This window comes from Haliotis rubra, unplaced genomic scaffold, assembly GCF_003918875.1.
Source record: "Haliotis rubra isolate DU_JTF1 unplaced genomic scaffold, ASM391887v1 Scf462, whole genome shotgun sequence".
NCBI classification, from domain to species: Eukaryota; Metazoa; Mollusca; class Gastropoda; order Lepetellida; family Haliotidae; genus Haliotis; species Haliotis rubra.
Genome location: NW_025767149.1, coordinates 18,969 through 42,655, shown reverse-complemented (window position 1 = coordinate 42,655; position 23,687 = coordinate 18,969). Strand labels below are relative to the sequence as shown.

General features: G+C 44.4%; 1 protein-coding gene and 1 long non-coding RNA gene across 2 annotated transcripts in view; both read left to right on the top strand.

Annotated features, from left to right (window-relative positions):
* Positions 1 to 1,431: 1,431 nt before the first annotated feature.
* Positions 1,432 to 23,687, top strand: part of LOC124290354 (ankyrin repeat, PH and SEC7 domain containing protein secG-like) — a gene marked incomplete at both ends in the record, with an annotated part of 35,098 nt that continues 12,842 nt past the window's right edge. The window contains 3 exons of the mRNA XM_046727062.1: positions 1,432 to 1,514; positions 5,131 to 5,194; positions 10,133 to 10,227. Coding sequence (XP_046583018.1) covers positions 1,432 to 1,514; positions 5,131 to 5,194; positions 10,133 to 10,227 — 242 coding nt within the window. The remainder of the gene's footprint in view (positions 1,515 to 5,130; positions 5,195 to 10,132; positions 10,228 to 23,687) is intronic.
* Positions 14,932 to 15,357, top strand: LOC124290345. Its single transcript, XR_006901900.1, has 3 exons — positions 14,932 to 14,977; positions 15,081 to 15,133; positions 15,233 to 15,357. It is a non-coding gene; the product is annotated as an uncharacterized LOC124290345 (long non-coding RNA).

Here is a 23,687-nt window from a genome sequence, read left to right as displayed (position 1 = left end):
CACAACGTCATACATCAGCAGCAATATTGGGATCTACAGAGTGTGTTGATGTGTTACTGAAGGCTGGAGCTGATGTTAATGTACAGAATAATACAGGTGACACGCCACTTCATACAGCAGCCGGATCTACAGAGTGTGTTGATGTGTTACTGAAGGCTGGAGCTGATGGTAATGTACAGAATAATACAGGTGACACACCACTTCATATAGCAGCAGGAGTGAGATCTACAGAGTGTGTTGATGTGTTACTGATGGCTGGAGCTGATGTTAATGTACAGAATAATACAGGTGACACACCACTTCATACAGCAGCCGGACAGGGATCTACAGAGTGTGTTGATGTGTTGCTTAAGGCTGGAGCTGATGGTAATGTACAGAATAATACAGGTAACACACCACTTCATATAGCAGCAGGAGTGAGATCTACAGAGTGTGTTGATGTGTTACTGATGGCTGGAGCTGATGTTAATGTACAGACTAATACAGGTGACACACCACTTCATACAGCAGCCGGATCTACAGAGTGTGTTGATGTGTTAGTGAAGGCTGGAGCTGATGTCAATGTACAGAATAATACAGGTGACACACCACTTCATATAGCAGCAGGAGTGAGATCTACAGAGTGTGTTGATGTGTTACTGATGGCTGGAGCTGATGTTAATGTACAGACTAATACAGGTGACACACCACTTCATATAGCAGCAGGACGGGATTCTACAGAGTGTGTTGATGTGTTACTGATGGGTGGAGCTGATGTTAATAAACGGAATAATACAGGTGACACACCACTTCATATAGCAGCAGGACGGGGATGTACAGAGTGTGTTGATGTGTTACTGATGGCTGGAGCTGATGTTAATGTACAGAATAATACAGGTGACACACCACTTCATATAGCAGCAGGACGGGGATCTACAGAGTGTGTTGATGTGTTACTGATGGCTGGAGGTGATGTTAATGTACAGAATAATACAGGTGACACTCCACTTCAGATAGCAGCAGGAGTGGGATCTACAGACAGTGTTGATGTGTTACTGATGGCTGGAGCTGATCTTATTGGCTCAGAATAATACAGGTGACACACCACTTCATATAGCAGCAATACGGGGATCTACAGAGTGTGTTGATGTGTTACTGAATTTAAGAGGTGATGTTAATGTACATAATAATACAGGTGACACACCACTTCATAGTGCAGCCATTTGGGGATCTACAGAGTGTGTTGATGTGTTACTGAAGGCTGGAGCTAATGTTAATGTACAGAATAATACAGATGACACACCACTTCATATAGAAGCAATACGGGGATCTACAGAGTGTGTTGATGTGTTACTGAAGTCTAGAGGTGATGTTAATGTACACAATAATACAGGTAACACACCACTTCATAGAGCAGCCATGTGGGGATCTACAGAGTGTGTTGATGTGTTACTGAAGGCTGGAGCTAATGTTAATATACAGAATAATACAGGTGACACACCACTTCATAGATCAGCCACGTGGGGATCTACAGAGTGTGTTGATGTGTTACTGAAGGCTGGAGCTGATGTTACTATACAGAATAATACAGGTGACACACAACTTCATACAGCAGAAGCAATATGGGGATCTACAGAGTGTGTTGATGTGTTATTGATGGCTGGAGCTGATGTTAATGGCACAGAATTATACAGGTGACACACCACTTCATACAGCATCAGCAATATGGGGATCTACAGAGTGTGTTGATGTGTTACTGAAGTCTAGAGGTGATGTTAATGTACAGAATAATACAGGTGACACACGACTTCATATAGCAGCCACGTGGGGATCTACAGAGTGTGTTGATGTGTTAATGAGGTGTAGAGGTGATGTTAATGTACAGAATAATACAGGTAACACACCACTTCATAGAGTAGCCTTGTGGGGATCTACAGAGTGTGTTGATGTGTTACTTAAGGCTGGAGCTGATGGTAATGTACAGAATAATACAGGTGACACACCACTTCATAGAGCAGCCATGTGGGGATCTACAGAGTGTGTTGATGTGTTACTGAAGGCTGGAGCTGATGTTAATGTACAGAATAATACAGGTAACACACCGCTTCATATAGCAGCATTAGTACGGGGATGTACAGAGTGTGTTGATGTGTTACTGAAGGCTGGAACTGATGATAATGTACCGAAAAATACAGGTGAGACACAACGTCATACAGCAGCAGCAATATGGGGATCTACAGAGTGTGTTGATGTGTTACTGATGGCTGGAGCTGATGTTAATGTACAGAATAATACAGGTGTCACGCCACTTCATACAGCAGCCGGATCTACAGAGTGTGTTGATGTGTTACTGAAGGCTGGAGCTGATGGTAATGTACAGAATAATACAGGTGACACACCACTTCATATAGCAGCAGGAGTGAGATCTACAGAGTGTGTTGATGTGTTACTGATGGCTGGAGCTGATGTTAATGTACAGACTAATACAGGTGACACACCACTTCATATAGCAGCAGGACGGGATTCTACAGAGTGTGTTGATGTGTTACTGATGGCTGGAGCTGATATTAATAAACAGAATAATACAGGTGACACACCACTTCATATAGCAGCAGGACGGGGATCTACAGAGTGTGTTGATGTGTTACTGATGGCTGGAGCTGATGTTAATGTACAGAAAAATACAGGTGACACACCACTTCATACAGCAGCCGGACAGGGATCTACGGAGTGTGTTGATGTGTTACTTAAGGCTGGAGCTGATGGTAATGTACAGAATAATACAGGTAACACACCACTTCATACAGCAGCAGGAGTGAGATCTACAGAGTGTGTTGATGTGTTACTGATGGCTGGAGCTGATGTTAATGTACAGACTAATACAGGTGACACACCACTTCATATAGCAGCAGGACGGGATTCTACAGAGTGTGTTGATGTGTTACTGATGGCTGGAGCTGCTGTTAATAAACAGAATAATACAGGTGACACACCACTTCATATAGCAGGAGGACGGGGATCTACAGAGTGTGTTGATGTGTTACTGATGGCTGGAGCTGATGTTAATGTACAGAATAATACAGGTGACACACCACTTCATATAGCAGCAGGACGGGGATCTACAGAGTGTGTTGATGTGTTAGTGATGGCTGGAGGTGATGTTAATGTACAGAATAATACAGGTGACACTCCACTTCAGATAGCAGCAGGAGTGAGATCTACAGAGTGTGTTGATGTGTTACTGATGGCTGGAGCTGATCGTATTCGCTCAGAATAATACAGGTGACACACCACTTCATATAGCAGCAATACGGGGATCTACAGAGTGTGTTGATGTGTTACTGAAGTCAAGAGGTGATGTTAATGTTCATAATAATACAGGTGACACACCACTTCATAGTGCAGCCATTTGGGGATCTACAGAGTGTGTTGATGTGTTACTGAAGTCTAGAGGTGATGTTAATGTACAGAATAATACAGGTAACACACCACTTCATATAGTAGCAATACGGGGATCTAGAGAGTGTGTTGATGTGTTACTGAAGTCTAGAGGTGATGTTAATGTACAGAATAATACAGGTAACTCACCACTTCATAGAGCAGCCATGTGGGATCTACAGAGTGTGTTGATGTGTTACTGAAGGCTGGAGCTAATGTTAATATACGGAATAATACAGGTGACACACCACTTCATAGATCAGCCACGTGGGGATCTACAGAGTGTGTTGATGTGTTACTGAAGGCTGGAGCTGATGTTAGTATACAAAATAATACAGGTGACACACAACTTCATACAGCAGAAGCAATATGGGGATCTACAGAGTGTGTTGATGTGTTATTGATGGCTGGAGCTGATGTTAATGGCACAGAATTATACAGGTGACACACCACTTCAAACAGCATCAGTAATATGGGGATCTACAGAGTGTGTTGATGTGTTACTGAAGTCTAGAGGTGATGTTAATGTACAGAATAATACAGGTGACACACCACTTCACAGAGCAGCAGGACGGGGATCTACAGAGTGTGTTGATGTGTTACTGAAGGCTGGAGCTGATGTTAATGTACAGAATAATACAGGTAACACACCGCTTCATATAGCAGCATTAGTACGGGGATCTACAGAGCGTGTTGATGTGTTACTGAAGGCTGGAACTGATGTTAATGTACAGAATAATACAGGTGACACACCACTTCATATAGCAGCAGGAGTGAGATCTACAGAGTGTGTTGATGTGTTACTGATGGCTGGAGCTGATGTTAATGTACAGAATAATACAGGTGACACACCACTTCATATAGCAACAAACTTGGTATCTAGAGAGTGTATTCCTGTGTTACTGAAGGCTGGAGCTGATGTTATTGGTACAGAATAATACAGGTAACACGCCACTTCATACAGCAGCAACAATATGGGGACCTACAGAGTGTGTTGATGTGTTACTGTAGGCTGGAGCTGATGTTAATGGCACAGAATAATACAGGTGACACACCACTTCATACAGCAGCAGCAATATGGGGATCTACAGGGTGTGTAAATGTGTTACTGAAGGCTGGAGCTGATGTTAATGGTACAGAATAATACAGGTGACACACCGCTTCATATAGCAGCAGGACGGGGATCTACAGAGTGTGTTGATGTGTTACTGAAGGCTGGAGCTGATGTTAATGTACAGAATAATACAGGTGACACACAACATCATACAACAGCAGCAATATGGGGATCTACAGAGTGTGTTGATGTGTTCCTGAAGGCTGGAGCTGATGTTAATGGTACAGAATAATACAGGTGACACACCACTTCATAGAGCAGCCATGTGGGGATCTACAGAGTGTGTTGATGTGTTACTGAAGGCTGGAGCTAATATTTATATACAGAATAATACAGGGGACACACCACTTCATAGAGCAGCCATGTGGGGATCTACAGAGTGTGTTGATGTGTTACTGAAGTCTAGAGGTGATGTTAATGTACAGAATAATACAGGTAACACACCACTTCATAGAGCAGCCATGTGGGGATCTACAGAGTGTGTTGATGTGTTACTGAAGTCTAGAGGTGATGTTAATGTACAGAATAATACAGGTGACACACCACTTCATACAGCGGCAATATGGGGACCTACAGAGTGTGTTGATGTGTTACTGAAGGCTGCAGCTGATGTTAATGGCACAGAAAAATACAGGTGACACTCCACTTCAGATAGCAGCAGGAGTGAGATCTACAGAGTGTGTTGATGTGTTACTGAAGGCTGGAGCTGATGTTAACGTACAGAATAATACAGGTGACACACCACTTCATACAGCAGCAGCAATATGGGGATCTACAGAGTGTGTTGATGTGTTACTGAAGGCTGGAGCTGATGTTAATGGTACAGAATAATACAGGTGACACACCGCTTCATATAGCAGCAGGACGGGGATCTACAGAGTGTGTTGATGTGTTACTGAAGGCTGGACCTGATGTCAATATACAGAATAATACAGGTGACACACAACATCATACAGCAGCAGCAATATGGGGATGTACAGAGTGTGTTGATGTGTTACTGAAGTCTAGAGGTGATGTTAATTTACAGAATAATACAGGTGACACACCACTTCATAGAGCAGCCATTTGGGGATCTACAGAGTGTGTTGATGTGTTACTGAAGTCTAGAGGTGATGTTAATGGTACAGAATAATACAGGTGCAACACCACTTCATATAGCAACAGGGCGGGGATCTACAGAGTGTGTTGATGTGTTACTGATGGCTGGAGCTTATGTTAATGTACAGAATAATACAGGTGACATTCCACTTCATATAGCAGCAGGAGTGAGATCTACAGAGTGTGTTGATGTGTTACGGATGGCTGGAGATGATGTTAATGTACAGAATAATACAGGTGACACACCACTTCATATAGCAACAAACTTGGTATCTAGAGAGTGTATTGCTGTGTTACTGAAGCCTGGAGCTGATGTTAATGTCACAGAATAATACAGGTGACACACCACTTCATACAGCAGCAGCTATAAGGCGATCTACAGAGTGTGTTGATGTGTTACTGAAGGCTGGAGCTGATGTTAATGGTACAGAATAATACAGGTGACACACCGCTTCATAGAGCGGCAGGACGGGGATCTACAGAGTGTGTTGATGTGTTACTGAAGGCTGGAGCTGATGTTAATGTACAGAATAATACAGGTGACACACAACATCATACAACAGCAGCAATATCGGGATCTACAGAGTGTGTTGATGTGTTACTGAAGGCTGGAGCTGATGTTAATGGTACAGAATAATACAGGTGACACTCCACTTCAGATAGCAGCAGGAGTGGGATCTACAGAGTGTGTTGATGTGTTACTGAATGCTGGAGCTGATGTTAATGGTACAGAATAATACAGGTGACACACCACTTCATAGAGCAGCCATGTGGGGATCTACAGAGTGTGTTGATGTGTTACTGAAGGCTGGAGCTAATATTTATATACAGAATAATACAGGTGACACACCACTTCATAGAGCAGCCATGTGGGGATCTACAGTGTGTGTTGATGTGTTACTGAAGTCTAGAGGTGATGTTAATGTACAGAATAATACAGGTGACACACCACTTTATAGAGCAGCCATGTGGGGATCTACAGAGTGTGTTGATGTGTTACTGAAGTCTAGAGGTGATGTTAATGTACAGAATAATACAGGTGACACACCACTTCATACAGCAGCAATATGGGTGACCTACAGAGTGTGTTGATGTGTTACTGAAGGCTGGAGCTGATGTTAATGGTACAGAATAATACAGGTGACACACCGCATCATATAGCGGCAGGACGGGGATCTACAGAGTGTGTTGATGTTTTACTGAAGGCTGGAGCTGATGTTAATGTACAGAATAATACAGGTGACACACAACATCATACAGCAGCAGCAATATGGGGATCTACAGAGTGTGTTGATGTGTTACTGAAGGCTGGAGCTGATGTTAATGGTACAGAATAATACAGGTGACACACCGCTTCATATAGCAGCAGGACGGGGATCTACAGAGTGTGTTGATGTGTTACTGAAGGCTGGAGGTGATGTCAATATACAGAATAGTACAGGTGACACACAACTTCATACAGCAGCAGCAATATGGGGATGTACAGAGTGTGTTGATGTGTTACTGAAGTCTAGAGGTGATGTTAATGTACAGAATAATACAGGTGACACACCACTTCATAGAGCAGCCATTTGGGGATCTACAGAGTGTGTTGATATGTTACTGAAGTCTAGAGGTGATGTTAATGTACAGAATAATACAGGTGACACACCACTTCATACAGCAGCAATATGGGTGACCTACAGAGTGTGTTGATGTGTTACTGTAGGCTGGAGCTGATGTTAATGGCACAGAATAATACAGGTGACACACCACTTCATACAGCAGCAGCAATATGGGGATCTACAGAGTGTGTTGATGTGTTACTGAAGGCTGGAGCTGATGTTAATGTACAGAATAATACAGGTGACACACAACATCATACAGCAGCAGCAATATGGGGATGTACAGAGTGTGTTGATGTGTTACTGAAGACTAGAGGTGATGTTAATTTACAGAATAATACAGGTGACACACCACTTCATAGAGCAGCCATTTGGGGATCTACAGAGTGTGTTGATGTGTTACTGAAGTCTAGAGGTGATGTTAATGTACAGAATAATACAGGTGCAACACCACTTCATATAGCAACAGGGCGGGGATCTACAGAGTGTGTTGATGTGTTACTGATGGCTGGAGCTTATGTTAATGTACAGAATAATACAGGTGACCCTCCACTTCATATAGCAGCAGGAGTGAGATCTACAGAGTGTGTTGATGTGTTACTGAAGGCTGGAGCTAATGTTAATATACGGAATAATACAGGTGACACACCACTTCATAGATCAGCCACGTGGGGATCTACTGAGTGTGTTGATGTGTTACTGAAGGCTGGAGCTGATGTTACTATACAGAATAACACAGGTGACACACAACTTCATACAGCAGAAGCAATATGGGGATCTACAGAGTGTGTTGATGTGTTATTGATGGCTGGAGCTGATGTTAATGTACAGAATAATACAGGTGACACACCACTTCATATAGCAACAAACTTGGTATCTAGAGGGTGTATTGCTGTGTTACTGAAGGCTGGAGCTGATATTATTGGTACAGAATAATACAGGTAACACGCCACTTCATACAGCAGCAACAATATGGGGACCTACAGAGTGTGTTGATGTGTTACTGTAGGCTGGAGCTGATGTTAATGGCACAGAATAATACAGGTGACACACCACTTCATACAGCAGCAGCAATATGGGGATCTACAGAGTGTGTTGATGTGTTACTGAAGGCTGGAGCTGATGTTAATGGTACAGAATAATACAGGTGACACACCGCTTCATATAGCGGCAGGACGGGGATCTACAGAGTGTGTTGATGTGTTACTGAAGGCTGGAGCTGATGTTAATGTACAGAATAATACAGGTGACACACAACATCATACAACAGCAGCAATATGGGGATCTACAGAGTGTGTTGATGTGTTACTGAAGGCTGGAGCTAATGTTAACGTACAGAATAATACAGGTGACACACCACTTCATATAGCAACAAACTTGGAATCTACAGAGTGTATTGCTGTGTTACTGAAGGCTGGAGCTGATGTTAATGGTACAGAATAATACAGGTGACACACCGCTTCATATAGCAGCAGGACGGGGATCTACAGAGTGTGTTGATGTGTTACTGAAGGCTGGAGGTGATGTCAATATACAGAATAGTACAGGTGACACACAACTTCATACAGCAGCAGCAATATGGGGATGTACAGAGTGTGTTGATGTGTTACTGAAGTCTAGAGGTGATGTTAATGTACAGAATAAGACAGGTGACACACCACTTCATAGAGCAGCCATTTGGGGATCTACAGAGTGTGTTGATGTGTTACTGAAGTCTAGAGGTGATGTTAATGTACAGAATAACACCACTTCATATAGCAACAGGGCGGGAATCTACAGAGTGTGTTGATGTGTTACTGATGGCTGGAGCTTATGTTAATGTACAGAATAATACAGGTGACACACCACTTCATATAGCAGCAGGAGTGAGATCTACAGAGTGTGTTGATGTGTTACTGATGGCTGGAGCTGATGTTAATGTACAGAATAATACAGGTGACACACCACTTCATATAGCAACAAACTTGGTATCTAGAGAGTGTATTGCTGTGTTACTGAAGGCTGGAGCTGATGTTATTGGTACAGAATAATACAGGTAACACGCCACTTCATACGGCAGCAACAATATGGGGACCTACAGAGTGTGTTGATGTGTTACTGTAGGCTGGAGCTGATGTTAATGGCACAGAATAATACAGGTGACACACCACTTCATAGAGGAGCCATGTGGGGATCTACAGATTGTGTTGATGTGTTACTGAACTCTAGAGGTGATGTTAATGTACAAAATAATACAGGTGACACACCACTTCATACAGCAGCAATATGGGGATCTACAGAGTGTGTTGATGTGTTACTCAAGGCTGGAGCTGATGTTAATGGTACAGAACAATACAGGTGACACACCGCTTCATATAGCGGCAAGACGGGGATCTACAGAGTGTGTTGATGTGTTACTGAAGGCTGGAGGTGATGTCAATATACAGAATAATACAGGTGACACACAACTGTATACAGCAGCAGCAATATGGGGATGTACAGAGTGTGTTGATGTGTTACTGAAGTGTAGAGGTGATGTTAATGTACAGAATAATACAGGTGACACACAACATCATACAGCAGCAGCAATATGGGGATCTACAGAGTGTGTTGATGTGTTACTGAAGGCTGGAGCTGATGTTAAGGTACAGAATAATACAGGTGACACACCACTTCTTATAGCAACACACTTGGAATCTACAGAGTGTATTGCTGTGTTATTGAAGGCTGGAGCTGATGTTAATGGTACAGAATAATACAGGTGACACACCACTTCATACAGCAGCAATATGGGGACCTACAGAGTGTGTTGATGTGTTACTGAAGGCTGGAGCTGATGTTAATGGTAGAGAACAATACAGGTGACACACCGCTTCATATAGCAGCAGGACGGGGATCTACAGAGTGTGTTGATGTGTTACTGAAGGCTGGAGCTGATGTTAACGTACAGAATAATACAGGTGACACACCACTTCATAGAGCAGCCATGTGGGGATCTACAGAGTGTGTTGATGTGTTACTGAAGGCTGGAGCTGATGTTAATGTACAGAATAATACAGGTAACACACCGCTTCATATAGCAGCATTAGTACGGGGATCTATAGAGTGTGTTGATGTGTTACTGAATGCTGGAGCTGATGTTAATGTACAGAATAATACAGGTGACACACCACTTCATACAGCAGCAATATGGGGACCTACAGAGTGTGTTGATGTGTTACTGAAGGCTGGAGCTGATGTTAATGGTACAGAATAATACAGGTGACACTCCACTTCAGATAACAGCAGGAGAGATCTACAGAGTGTGTTGATGTGTTACTGAAGGCTGGAGCTGATGTTAATGGTACAGAATAATACAGGTGACACACCACTTCATAGAACAGCCATGTGGGGATCTACAGAGTGTGTTGATGTGTTACTGATGGCTGGAGCTGATGTTAATGTACAGAATAATACAGGTGACACACCACTTCATATAGCAACAAACTTGGTATCTAGAGAGTGTATTGCTGTGTTACTGAAGGCTGGAGCTGATGTTATTGGTACAGAATAATACAGGTAACACGCCACTTCATACGGCAGCAACAATATGGGGACCTACAGAGTGTGTTGATGTGTTACTGTAGGCTGGAGCTGATGTTAATGGCACAGAATAATACAGGTGACACACCACTTCATAGAGGAGCCATGTGGGGATCTACAGATTGTGTTGATGTGTTACTGAACTCTAGAGGTGATGTTAATGTACAAAATAATACAGGTGACACACCACTTCATACAGCAGCAATATGGGGATCTACAGAGTGTGTTGATGTGTTACTCAAGGCTGGAGCTGATGTTAATGGTACAGAACAATACAGGTGACACACCGCTTCATATAGCGGCAAGACGGGGATCTACAGAGTGTGTTGATGTGTTACTGAAGGCTGGAGGTGATGTCAATATACAGAATAATACAGGTGACACACAACTGTATACAGCAGCAGCAATATGGGGATGTACAGAGTGTGTTGATGTGTTACTGAAGTGTAGAGGTGATGTTAATGTACAGAATAATACAGGTGACACACAACATCATACAGCAGCAGCAATATGGGGATCTACAGAGTGTGTTGATGTGTTACTGAAGGCTGGAGCTGATGTTAAGGTACAGAATAATACAGGTGACACACCACTTCTTATAGCAACACACTTGGAATCTACAGAGTGTATTGCTGTGTTATTGAAGGCTGGAGCTGATGTTAATGGTACAGAATAATACAGGTGACACACCACTTCATACAGCAGCAATATGGGGACCTACAGAGTGTGTTGATGTGTTACTGAAGGCTGGAGCTGATGTTAATGGTAGAGAACAATACAGGTGACACACCGCTTCATATAGCAGCAGGACGGGGATCTACAGAGTGTGTTGATGTGTTACTGAAGGCTGGAGCTGATGTTAACGTACAGAATAATACAGGTGACACACCACTTCATAGAGCAGCCATGTGGGGATCTACAGAGTGTGTTGATGTGTTACTGAAGGCTGGAGCTGATGTTAATGTACAGAATAATACAGGTAACACACCGCTTCATATAGCAGCATTAGTACGGGGATCTATAGAGTGTGTTGATGTGTTACTGAATGCTGGAGCTGATGTTAATGTACAGAATAATACAGGTGACACACCACTTCATACAGCAGCAATATGGGGACCTACAGAGTGTGTTGATGTGTTACTGAAGGCTGGAGCTGATGTTAATGGTACAGAATAATACAGGTGACACTCCACTTCAGATAACAGCAGGAGAGATCTACAGAGTGTGTTGATGTGTTACTGAAGGCTGGAGCTGATGTTAATGGTACAGAATAATACAGGTGACACACCACTTCATAGAACAGCCATGTGGGGATCTACAGAGTGTGTTGATGTTTTACTGAAGGCTGGAGCTAATATTTATATACAGAATAATACAGGTGACACACCACTTCATAGAGCAGCCATGTGGGGATCTACAGTGTGTGTTGATGTGTTACTGAAGTCTAGAGGTGATGTTAATGTACAGAATAATACAGGTGACACACCACTTCATAGAGCAGCCATGTGGGGATCTACAGAGTGTGTTGATGTGTTACTGAAGTCTAGAGGTGATGTTAAAGTACAGAATAATACAGGTGACACACCACTTGATACAGCAGCAATATGGGGATGTACAGAGTGTGTTGATGTGTTACTGTAGGCTGGAGCTGATGTTAATGACACAGAATAATACAGGTGACACACAACTTTATACAGCAGCAGCAATATGGGGATGTACAGAATGTGTTGATGTGTTACTGAAGTGTAGAGGTGATGTTAATGTAAAGAATAATACAGGTGACACACCACTTCATAGAGGAGCCATTTGGGGATCTACAGAGTGTGTTGATGTGTTACTGAAGGCTGGAGCTGATGTTAATGGTACAGAATAATACAGGTGACACACCGCTTCATATAGCGGCATGACGGGGATCTACAGAGTGTGTTGATGTGTTACTGAAGGCTGGAGCTGATGTTAATGTACAGAATAATACAGGTGACACACAACATCATACAGCAGCAGCAATATGGGGATGTACAGAGTGTGTTGATGTGTTACTGAAGGCTGGAGCTGATGTTAACGTACAGAATAATACAGGTGACACACCACTTAATATAGCAACACACTTGGAATCTACAGAGTGTATTGCTGTGTTACTGAAGGCTGGAGCTGATGTTAATGGTACAGAATAATACAGGTGACACACCACTTCATACAGCAGCAATATGGGGATCTACAGAGTGTGTTGATGTGTTACTGAAGGCTGGAGCTGATGTTAATGGTACAGAACAATACAGGTGACACACCGCTTCATATAGCAGCAGGACGGGGATCTACAGAGTGTGTTGATGTGTTACTGAAGGCTGGAACTGATGTTAATGTACAGAATAATACAGGTAACACACCACTTCATATAGCAGCATTAGAACGGGGATCTACAGAGTGTGTTGATGTGTTACTGAAGGCTGGAGCTGATGTTAATGTACAGAATAATACAGGTGACACACCACTTCATACAGCAGCAGCAATATGGGGATCTACAGTGTGTGTTGACGTGTTACTGAAGGCTGGAGCTGATGTTAATGGTAAAAAATAATACAGGTGACACACCACTTCATATAGCAACACACTTGGAATCTACAGAGTGTATTGCTGTGTTACTGAAGGCTGGAGCTGATGTTAATGGTACAGAATAATACAGGTGACACACCACTTCATAGAACAGCCATGTGGGGATTTACAGAGTGTGTTGATGTGTTACTGAAGGCTGGAGCTAATATTTATATACAGAATAATACAGGTGACACACCACTTCATAGAGCAGCCATGTGGGAATCTACAGTGTGTGTTGATGTGTTACTGAAGTCTAGAGGTGATGTTAATGTACAGAATAATACAGGTGACACACCACTTCATAGAGCAGCCATGTGGGGATCTACAGAGTGTGTTGATGTGTTACTGAAGTCTAAAGGTGATGTTAATGTACAGTATAATACAGGTGACACACCACTTGATACAGCAGCAATATGGGGACCTACAGAGTGTGTTGATGTGTTACTGTAGGCTGGAGCTGATGTTAATGGCACAGAATAATACAGGTGACACACCACTTCATACAGCAGCAGCAATATGGGGATCTACAGTGTGTGTTGACGTGTTACTGAAGGCTGGAGCTGATGTTAATGGTAAAAAATAATACAGGTGACACACCACTTCATATAGCAACACACTTGGAATCTACAGAGTGTATTGCTGTGTTACTGAAGGCTGGAGCTGATGTTAATGGTACAGAATAATACAGGTGACACACCACTTCATACAGCAGCAATATGGGGACCTACAGAGTGTATTGCTGTGTTACTGAAGGCTGGAGCTGATGTTAATGGTACAGAATAATACAGGTGACACACCACTTCATACAGCAGCAATATGGGGACCTACAGAGTGTGTTGATGTGTTACTGAAGGCTGGAACTGATGTTAATGTACAGAATAATACAGGTAACACACCGCTTCATATAGCAGCAGCAATATGGGGATCTACAGTGTGTGTTGACGTGTTACTGAAGGCTGGAGCTGATGTTAATGGTAAAAAATAATACAGGTGACACACCACTTCATATAGCAGCAGGACGGGGATCTACAGAGTGTGTTGATGTGTTACTGAAGGCTAAAGGTGATGTTAATGTACAGAAAAATACAGGTAACACACCACTTCATAGAGCAGCATGAGTGAGATCTACTGAGTGTGTTAAGGGGTTACTGAAGGCTGGAGCTGATGTTAATGGTACAGAATAATACAGGTGACACTCCACTTCAGATAGCAGCAGGAGTGAGATCTACAGAGTGTGTTGATGTGTTACTGAAGGCTGGAGCTGATGTTAATGGTAAAAAATAATACAGGTGACACACCACTTCATATAGCAACACACTTGGAATCTACAGAGTGTATTGCTGTGTTACTGAAGGCTGGAGCTGATGTTAATGGTACAGAATAATACAGGTGACACACCACTTCATACAGCAGCAATATGGGGACCTACAGAGTGTATTGCTGTGTTACTGAAGGCTGGAGCTGATGTTAATGGTACAGAATAATACAGGTGACACACCACTTCATACAGCAGCAATATGGGGACCTACAGAGTGTGTTGATGTGTTACTGAAGGCTGGAACTGATGTTAATGTACAGAATAATACAGGTAACACACCGCTTCATATAGCTGCAGCAATATGGGGATCTACAGTGTGTGTTGACGTGTTACTGAAGGCTGGAGCTGATGTTAATGGTAAAAAATAATACAGGTGACACACCACTTCATATAGCAGCAGGACGGGGATCTACAGAGTGTGTTGATGTGTTACTGAAGGCTAAAGGTGATGTTAATGTACAGAAAAATACAGGTAACACACCACTTCATAGAGCAGCATGAGTGAGATCTACTGAGTGTGTTAAGGGGTTACTGAAGGCTGGAGCTGATGTTAATGGTACAGAATAATACAGGTGACACTCCACTTCAGATAGCAGCAGGAGTGAGATCTACAGAGTGTGTTGATGTGTTACTGAAGGCTGGAGCTGATGTTAATGGTACAGAATAATACAGGTGACACACCACTTCATAGAACAGCCATGTGGGGATCTACAGAGTGTGTTGATGTGTTACTGAAGGCTGGAGCTAATATTTATATACAGAATAATACAGGTGACACACCACTTCATAGAGCAGCCATGTGGGAATCTACAGTGTGTGTTGATGTGTTACTGAAGTCTAGAGGTGATGTTAATGTACAGAATAATACAGGTGACACACCACTTCATAGAGCAGCCATGTGGGGATCTACAGAGTGTGTTGATGTGTTACTGAAGTCTAAAGGTGATGTTAATGTACAGTATAATACAGGTGACACACCACTTGATACAGCAGCAATATGGGGACCTACAGAGTGTGTTGATGTCTTACTGTAGGCTGGAGCTGATGTTAATGGCACAGAATAATACAGGTGACACACCACTTCATACAGCAGCAGCAATATGGGGATCTACAGTGTGTGTTGACGTGTTACTGAAGGCTGGAGCTGATGTTAATGGTAAAAAATAATACAGGTGACACACCACTTCATATAGCAACACACTTGGAATCTACAGAGTGTATTGCTGTGTTACTGAAGGCTGGAGCTGATGTTAATGGTACAGAATAATACAGGTGACACACCACTTCATACAGCAGCAATATTGGGACCTACAGAGTGTATTGCTGTGTTACTGAAGGCTGGAGCTGATGTTAATGGTACAGAATAATACAGGTGACACACCACTTCATACAGCAGCAATATGGGGACCTACAGAGTGTGTTGATGTGTTACTGAAGGCTGGAGCTGATGTTAATGGTACAGAACAATACAGGTGACACACCGCTTCATATAGCAGCAGGACGGGGATCTACAGAGTGTGTTGATGTGTTACTGAAGGCTGGAACTGATGTTAATGTACAGAATAATACAGGTAACACACCGCTTCATATAGCAGCAGCAATATGGGGATCTACAGTGTGTGTTGACGTGTTACTGAAGGCTGGAGCTGATGTTAATGGTAAAAAATAATACAGGTGACACACCACTTCATATAGCAGCAGGACGGGGATCTACAGAGTGTGTTGATGTGTTACTGAAGGCTAAAGGTGATGTTAATGTACAGAAAAATACAGGTAACACACCACTTCATAGAGCAGCATGAGTGAGATCTACTGAGTGTGTTAAGGGGTTACTGAAGGCTGGAGCTGATGTTAATGGTACAGAATAATACAGGTGACACTCCACTTCAGATAGCAGCAGAAGTGAGATCTACAGAGTGTGTGTTGATGTGTTACTGAAGGCTGGAGCTGATGTTAATGGTACAGAATAATACAGGTGACACACCACTTCATAGAACAGCCATGTGGGGATCTACAGAGTGTGTTGATGTGTTACTGAAGGCTGGAGCAAATATTTATATACAGAATAATACAGGTGACACACCACTTCATAGAGCAGCCATGTGGGAATCTACAGTGTGTGTTGATGTGTTACTGAAGTCTAGAGGTGATGTTAATGTACAGAATAATACAGGTGACACACCACTTCATAGAGCAGCCATGTGGGGATCTACAGAGTGTGTTGATGTGTTACTGAAGTCTAAAGGTGATGTTAATGTACAGTATAATACAGGTGACACACCACTTGATACAGCAGCAATATGGGGACCTACAGAGTGTGTTGATGTGTTACTGTAGGCTGGAGCTGATGTTAATGGCACAGAATAATACAGGTGACACACCACTTCATACAGCAGCAGCAATATGGGGATCTACAGAGTGTGTTGATGTGTTACTGAAGGCTGGAGCTGATGTTAATGGTACAGAATAATACAGGTGACACACCACTTCATAGAGCAGCAATATGGGGATCTACAGAGTGTGTTGATGTGTTACTGAAGGCTGGAGCTGATGTTAATGTACAGAATAATACAAGTGACACACTACTAGTAGTATATACAATGGGGGTACGAAATCACTTTCAACAAAAGCCTCTGCAAAGCCTTATTTCCCAAATAAGGCTTTTGTTCAGGCCCTTAGATATCGCCCCATTACCCCTACTATAAAAAAGTTTGAGACGCTAGCGGGATACGAACTCCCGGGTATACCTAACAGCCGCACCACTTAACTACCGGGGACTCAGCTGAAGTATCTCTGTTTAGCGGGTCTATCCTGGGATTTCATCATCGCTCCGTCTCCATGTGCCGCTATGTCACGTTGATCTCAATAAAACAGTTTAATGTGAATCGCCTATGATCTCTTTGGTGTTCGTAATAAAGGCTTGCCGGGCTTTTTGTACTACCTGTTCTATGTACTTTTTTTGCTCATCCTCGCTGATAGCTGACTTACGAGACTTGGATCGAATCTCTTGTTTCATTTTGTTATATTTTTCGAGTTCAGAGAGGATTGAACGAAACTCCTCCTCCGAGATCTTGTTTTCAGTAAGTACCGTGGAAATACGCTCACTTACTGTGTTAAGCTTTGCTTCTGCTAGAACCCTGATCTCGTCGTGTTTCAACGCCTTACGATGCAGTCTGCGTGATGCAAACTTAAGCGCCAACCCTAACACCCCTGCCACCCCAGCTGTTATTTCAATGCCTAGCACTACGGGGGTAGCCACGATGGTAGCTAACAACCCAACACCTGCCGCTCCTAGCCCCATGCTGGTTGCCATAAGGGCAGTATCAGTCCCATCCACGATATTGAAAGCTCTATGGTACTTCTTACATGGTGCTTTCCGCGTGTCGCGGTCTTGTTCTAGTTGGCGTTTTACATCACATAACTGTCTCAAACGGAACCCGTCTACAGTTTCCAGGGTCTTCGCTACTTCCTCTACGACTGGGTACAGACCCATCCTGTGTGCCTATAATATATCTTATTAGATATTTTTTAATTGGGCTTCAGGTAATAACCGATCAATGTTCTTGAGCCTTATAAGGCTTATATTCTCGTATGTGGAGATATCGGAAGGATCAATAGGTAAAAACTGAGATATATCAACATTCTGGTCGTCTATTAAGGGAGGCAGTAATCTCAGTGGATGGGCCCCCAATCGTATAACGATACGGCAACGTGTGTAGGTGTCTTTGGGGAAAGTTATTCTCACCCCACGTAAAAGTTCCAGGTTTGAACCATCAAACTCGCCCTTATAAGCAATTTCTATGATGAGTGTGGAGTCTGGGGCCATAGTCTTAAACCCTGCTATGGCATCGGATCTGCTGGCTGTGAACTGTGACCGCCCGGGTGAAACTAACATGTTGCCCGAGTAAAATGGTATTTTAGAAACTATAATTTCGTGAGTTGGAAGGAAAGACGTGAGGATGAAGCCATTGTTATTAATTTCGGAGACATAGCCATCTTTGTCTAATGAGATATAAGGTGCGGTGAGGGTTATGTTGATCAACCATTCGGGTTCTTTATAGTCTGCTAGGGGCACCCGCCTATACACATTGCCTTTCAAGTGTAGGACATATGAGCCACCTTCCCCACCAAGCTGATCGAATCCCTCTAGGTCCCTGAGTGTGATTTTTGGTAGATGATCGGCCATTGCTGCCCGCCTATACACGTTGTCTTTCAAGTGTAGGACGTATGAGCCTTCCTCACCAGGCTGATCGAATCCCTCCATGTCCCCTAGATTGTTAAGCGTGGCGTTGGGACGATGACTGGTCATTGCTATAATAATATTACGATATAGTTTCCAACTGGTTTTCTGATAATAGCTCAGGGGTTAATTTCACCCCCATGAAGTGTATGTTGTCGGGTAGGAAGATCTTGGTTAGTGATATTGTGTTTTCCACGATCACGGTCACTCCCTGCAGACTGGTGTTGGAGCCGACACCCACCCGTACGTAAACTGTGCAAACGTGATACTGGTGTTGTTTCGCCCACCCGAGTTTGATCCCCTTCACGATCTCGACATCACCCCGCGATGGTTCTCCTAGGTAGACTTTGATGATCAGTGTTGAGTTCACCGGTAGACTCTCCAGGATGGTGACCACGCCTTCGAATTCAGACACCAACTGCAATGTCACGTTTTGCATTCCCGGTTTACTCGATAGCATGTGGGCTGCCATACTGGCGACTGGGCTGATGATTACGCTACGTCTCTGAGTCGGGACGTAAGACACTAGCAGGGTTCCATTGTTCACGACTTTGTTTAGGTGGTTGTCTTTGTTATCCGTGAACACATAGGGGGAGCCGAGCCTAATATTGAGAAACCAGTCGTCTTTATCGGGTAACAACACCCACTTGTCATCTTCATTGAAGACGAGCGTATATTGCTTGTTTCGGGCGACAGTAGTGCTCTCAACATCGTCTAAGTCGAACAGTTTGCCCCCGAACGATGGGTATATTATCCGTTTATCATCACCGGTGTTGACTAGGGTGTACTTAGTGTTGACGACCGCTCTTGAGGTATCTACTATATCACCTAGGGCTCCACCGGAGGGGACTTCAACGCGTTTGTAAATGTTGTTTTTCAGTTGCAAGGCGTACAATTTACCATCTACTCCGGGAACGTCGAAACCACGTGTGTCCCCGAGGTCGGAGATCCCCACATTGATGCATTTTTTCAACCCGGGTCCTTGTGCGCTGGTCATTTTATGTGAAGCGTTATACTGAGGTATCCTATATTCACGGGATTATGATTTATATCTAACACCGATATCATCAGCTCATGGATGTTGCCCTGAGTCAACCTCTTATACTGCCGCGGTGAAAACGACTCGGTTCTACTGTCGTTGTATTTCTCCATTTTCACCGGCACTGCTCTCAGTATAGTGGAATGGTGACCCCCTTGAATGTTGTACGTTGTGCTCACCTGGCCGAGATGAATGTACAGCTCTCGGTACAGTACTAGGTCGGGTAACTTCATGCCTGTGACGGTAGTTGTTGGTTTTATCTCGTCAGGCGACATACCAAGTGTCCTCGCCAATGTCCGGCCGAGTCTCAAGGAGTTTCTTCCGTTGTTGATTAACACCACTGTGCCGTTTGAGTCGTTCATCTTGAGTTCGGCTCCCAGGGGCTTGAAGACCTCGTCGCTTAGTGAGCACACGCTGTAGTAGCCATCAGTTATCTGGCTGCGAGCTCCACTGACGAACAGCTTATTGTTGCTGGCGTTGATATTAGTCTATTGCGGTAGGTAGGTGATATCGCAGAGTGCGACTTCGAGTTGACCCAACGTGTTATCGACCGCGTGCGTCAGCTGAACAGCCTCACCGCTCGTTATTCCTGGAAGTGTCATGTACATGTTAGAGTATATATACTCATTATATAATATTTTTAAAATGTACTCCCCTGGAGTGTTTTACCGTAAATTGGACGTAGATTTCTCACCCATGAAGATCGTACTCGCTGATGGGATGCATTTCGACTACCAGCTTTTAGAGGTGTTCAGCCTGTATAAGCTTTTGGTGACTAACGTCAAGGCAGTCCACACTTGGTTCAACAACCCGATGCAGTTCTGGCCGAATCAACTCAACTTCGCCGTGTGGTGCGCTACAACGGGGTGTGGTGTGACATTGACCGACACTCGGTGCGGACCGCTGAGTCAGTCTGTATTCACGTTCCACGTGTACTACCAGGTCAGGCGTATCCTTAAAGAGATCAGCGCCCCGCTCCCACAGGACAAGGCGTGGAACGCAGTAAACAACCAGTACGATAGACGGGCCTACGAACGTATTTGCAACGAATTCGAACTAAACCCGAAGACGGATTGGCGTTTGCCGGGGCCGAACCATGGGTTGGGTATTCCATATGATGGGGGGGGACCCGTGAAAGAAGTCAGTGATGATTTACTGAAACGAGATGTACTACGCCAGGACTTTGCTTTGTCGAGTAATGAATGGAGGGATGACCGTATGAATTTTAAAGGTGGTGTTGCTTTCACCGTCCAGAAAGTGGAGCAGTCAACCGCAGACGGTTGGAAAAAGTTTATGTTGGACACGTCGAAAGGGTTTACTCGTGCCGGGTAATCAGGTTGAACGACTCGATTCGAACGTACGTGTGGGCGCTGTTGGGTGCGCAGACGCAAACGCGTTCCAACATCCTGGGTAAGGGGACTGCTTACGACGCTCAGAAACAGTTCGTTGTCAACGTTGAGGATGCTATCAATGCTCCAGTTGATCTCCCGAGTGCCATCACCGTGTTGGAATACGCCAGGTCGAAAGTCGACTACGTGTTCGACGTGGGACTGTACATGGCTCCGAGTGATATGCAACTGAGAGTAAAAAAAGTGACGGGATACAACAACGAAATAGTCAAAGCCACGGCGGACCAAAAGTTGGGCGTCAACCCCGATGTTAACACCCCTCACGTCCCGCCACCCACGACGGTTGAAACGGATATAGTGGCGCCACCCCCGGAGCCTAGGGTTCAACACACACACCCTGTGGGGTCACACACACCTGCACAGCAGCAGCACATCGATAGTAAAACAGCCCTGGTGGTTGGTGGGGTAGCTTTGGGACATATTTGGTTAAAAATTCCTTAGCCGCTACGTACAACAGACCCACCATGGCGACGATGGCTGCCCACAGGTTTTGGCTAAGCCACGTGGCAGTTTTAGCCAGAACGCTCAGCAACCACGAGACGATGCTACCCAGGATGCTGGGTAGGGCTTCGGCGGCCTTACCAGCCAGTTTAGCCAGGTCCTCCCCGAGTTTTTTCATCCAGGATTTGACGCCCCCACCACTTGGTGGTGTGCCAGCAGGCGTGGGGGTACCCCCTGTCAACGACACCACCAGGGTTGATATGATGAAGCCCAATGCAGTCAGAATGCTGGCGATGGTGATGCCTTGCTCTCGGAAGAGGATCCAAATCCTGTCAGCTAGCGTGGTGTCTTCATTTAGGACTCGATCGATGGTTTCCCGTACTCTACTGATCTGTGATCGGAGGGCTTCCCGGTTAGAGGAAGCGGATTCCCACCGAGTCCCTCTCTCGTCTTCCAAGTTTTTTATTCTCTCCTCAATACGCCGTTTCATATCACCATCCGCTTCGGCGAGTTTTATTTTCTCGCGAGCGATGTGCTCCTCGATTTCATTCAGTTTCCCCATGTTGTTCACTAGTTCTCCGCGTACATGTTTCAAGGCTTCGTCTAGACCGTACAGTTCCCTCAGGGGAAATTCGAGCCCCGGCAAGGGGTTGTCATGGTACGTAGCCAATATTTTTTCGATACTGTCCGACGTTTCTTTAGCACGTTGGGGTATATCACCTTCATCACCTTTGGGGCTGGCTGCTTGCAGATCTTGGACGACCTTCGGGGGAAGCTTAGGCCGCGCGCCACCTTAATCTATGAAGCTTAGTTCATAGTTCATCACGGATCAGCTGACCCCCACCAGGGCGACTGGTGAGTGTTGACAAAGCATACGGCTTCCCGTCTTTTTTTATGATATCGAACCCCGGGTGAGCCTTCAATCGCAGCGTGCCCTTCTTATCGACGGTAAACTTAGCATAATCCCTTCCCAACGGCTGGATGTTGTCTCTATTTTCAACTGCGTCGTAATAATCATCGACAGCCGGCTGTACAAGTTCAGTACTTAAGGGGAGTGAGGTTTCATCCTCGAATGAGGTTTCATCCTCCAGGGCACTCATATCATCCATAGGTATGTATTCAGCCATTATTTAGTATTAAAACTTATATATTTCATTTATATAACAATGTATGGTAGAAAACTAGATCCTTTTTCAGAAGATCAAGAGAGCCTCTAGGCGTCAGAGCCGTGCGCCAGTCGGTGACCATCACCAACAATCCCAGCAAGATAGATCAAAACCAAACGCTGCTGGTTAGATTCCCAAACCTTGGAGAGAATGACCTCATTGTACCAGGCACGGTTCGACTGGCGTTCAACCTCACGATGACCTCCACCAACGACAAACGCGAGCTAGTGCGGAACGTAGGTCGAGCCATCATCAAGAAAACCACGATCAAGATCAGCGGTAATGAGGTGTTGAGCATCGATGACAGCGACGTGTTTCACTGCTACGGGGACCTCTGGAAAAGCGAGGGAGAACGCGTCAATGACGTGTACCAAGGTATCAGCAAATCGACTCGGTTGCACATAGGGTATGGCTTCACGCAAGAACAGCTAGACAAGATATCGGACGGTGAAAAGGCCATCGCCCAAGCGTACGGGAACAGGTTCTGCGTGCCGCTCGACTTCGAGTTGCTCACGGGACACGCGCCGTTTTACCAGGCCGCACTGGGTGATAGGCTTGAATACGAGCTAACGTTTAACGACTACAGCAAGGTAGTGCGTACGCCGAACGGTGATGAGGCCAGTTACGTCATCGACAACATCTCTCTGGAGTTCGACATGGTCACTAGACCGGAGCTGGAAAGGCA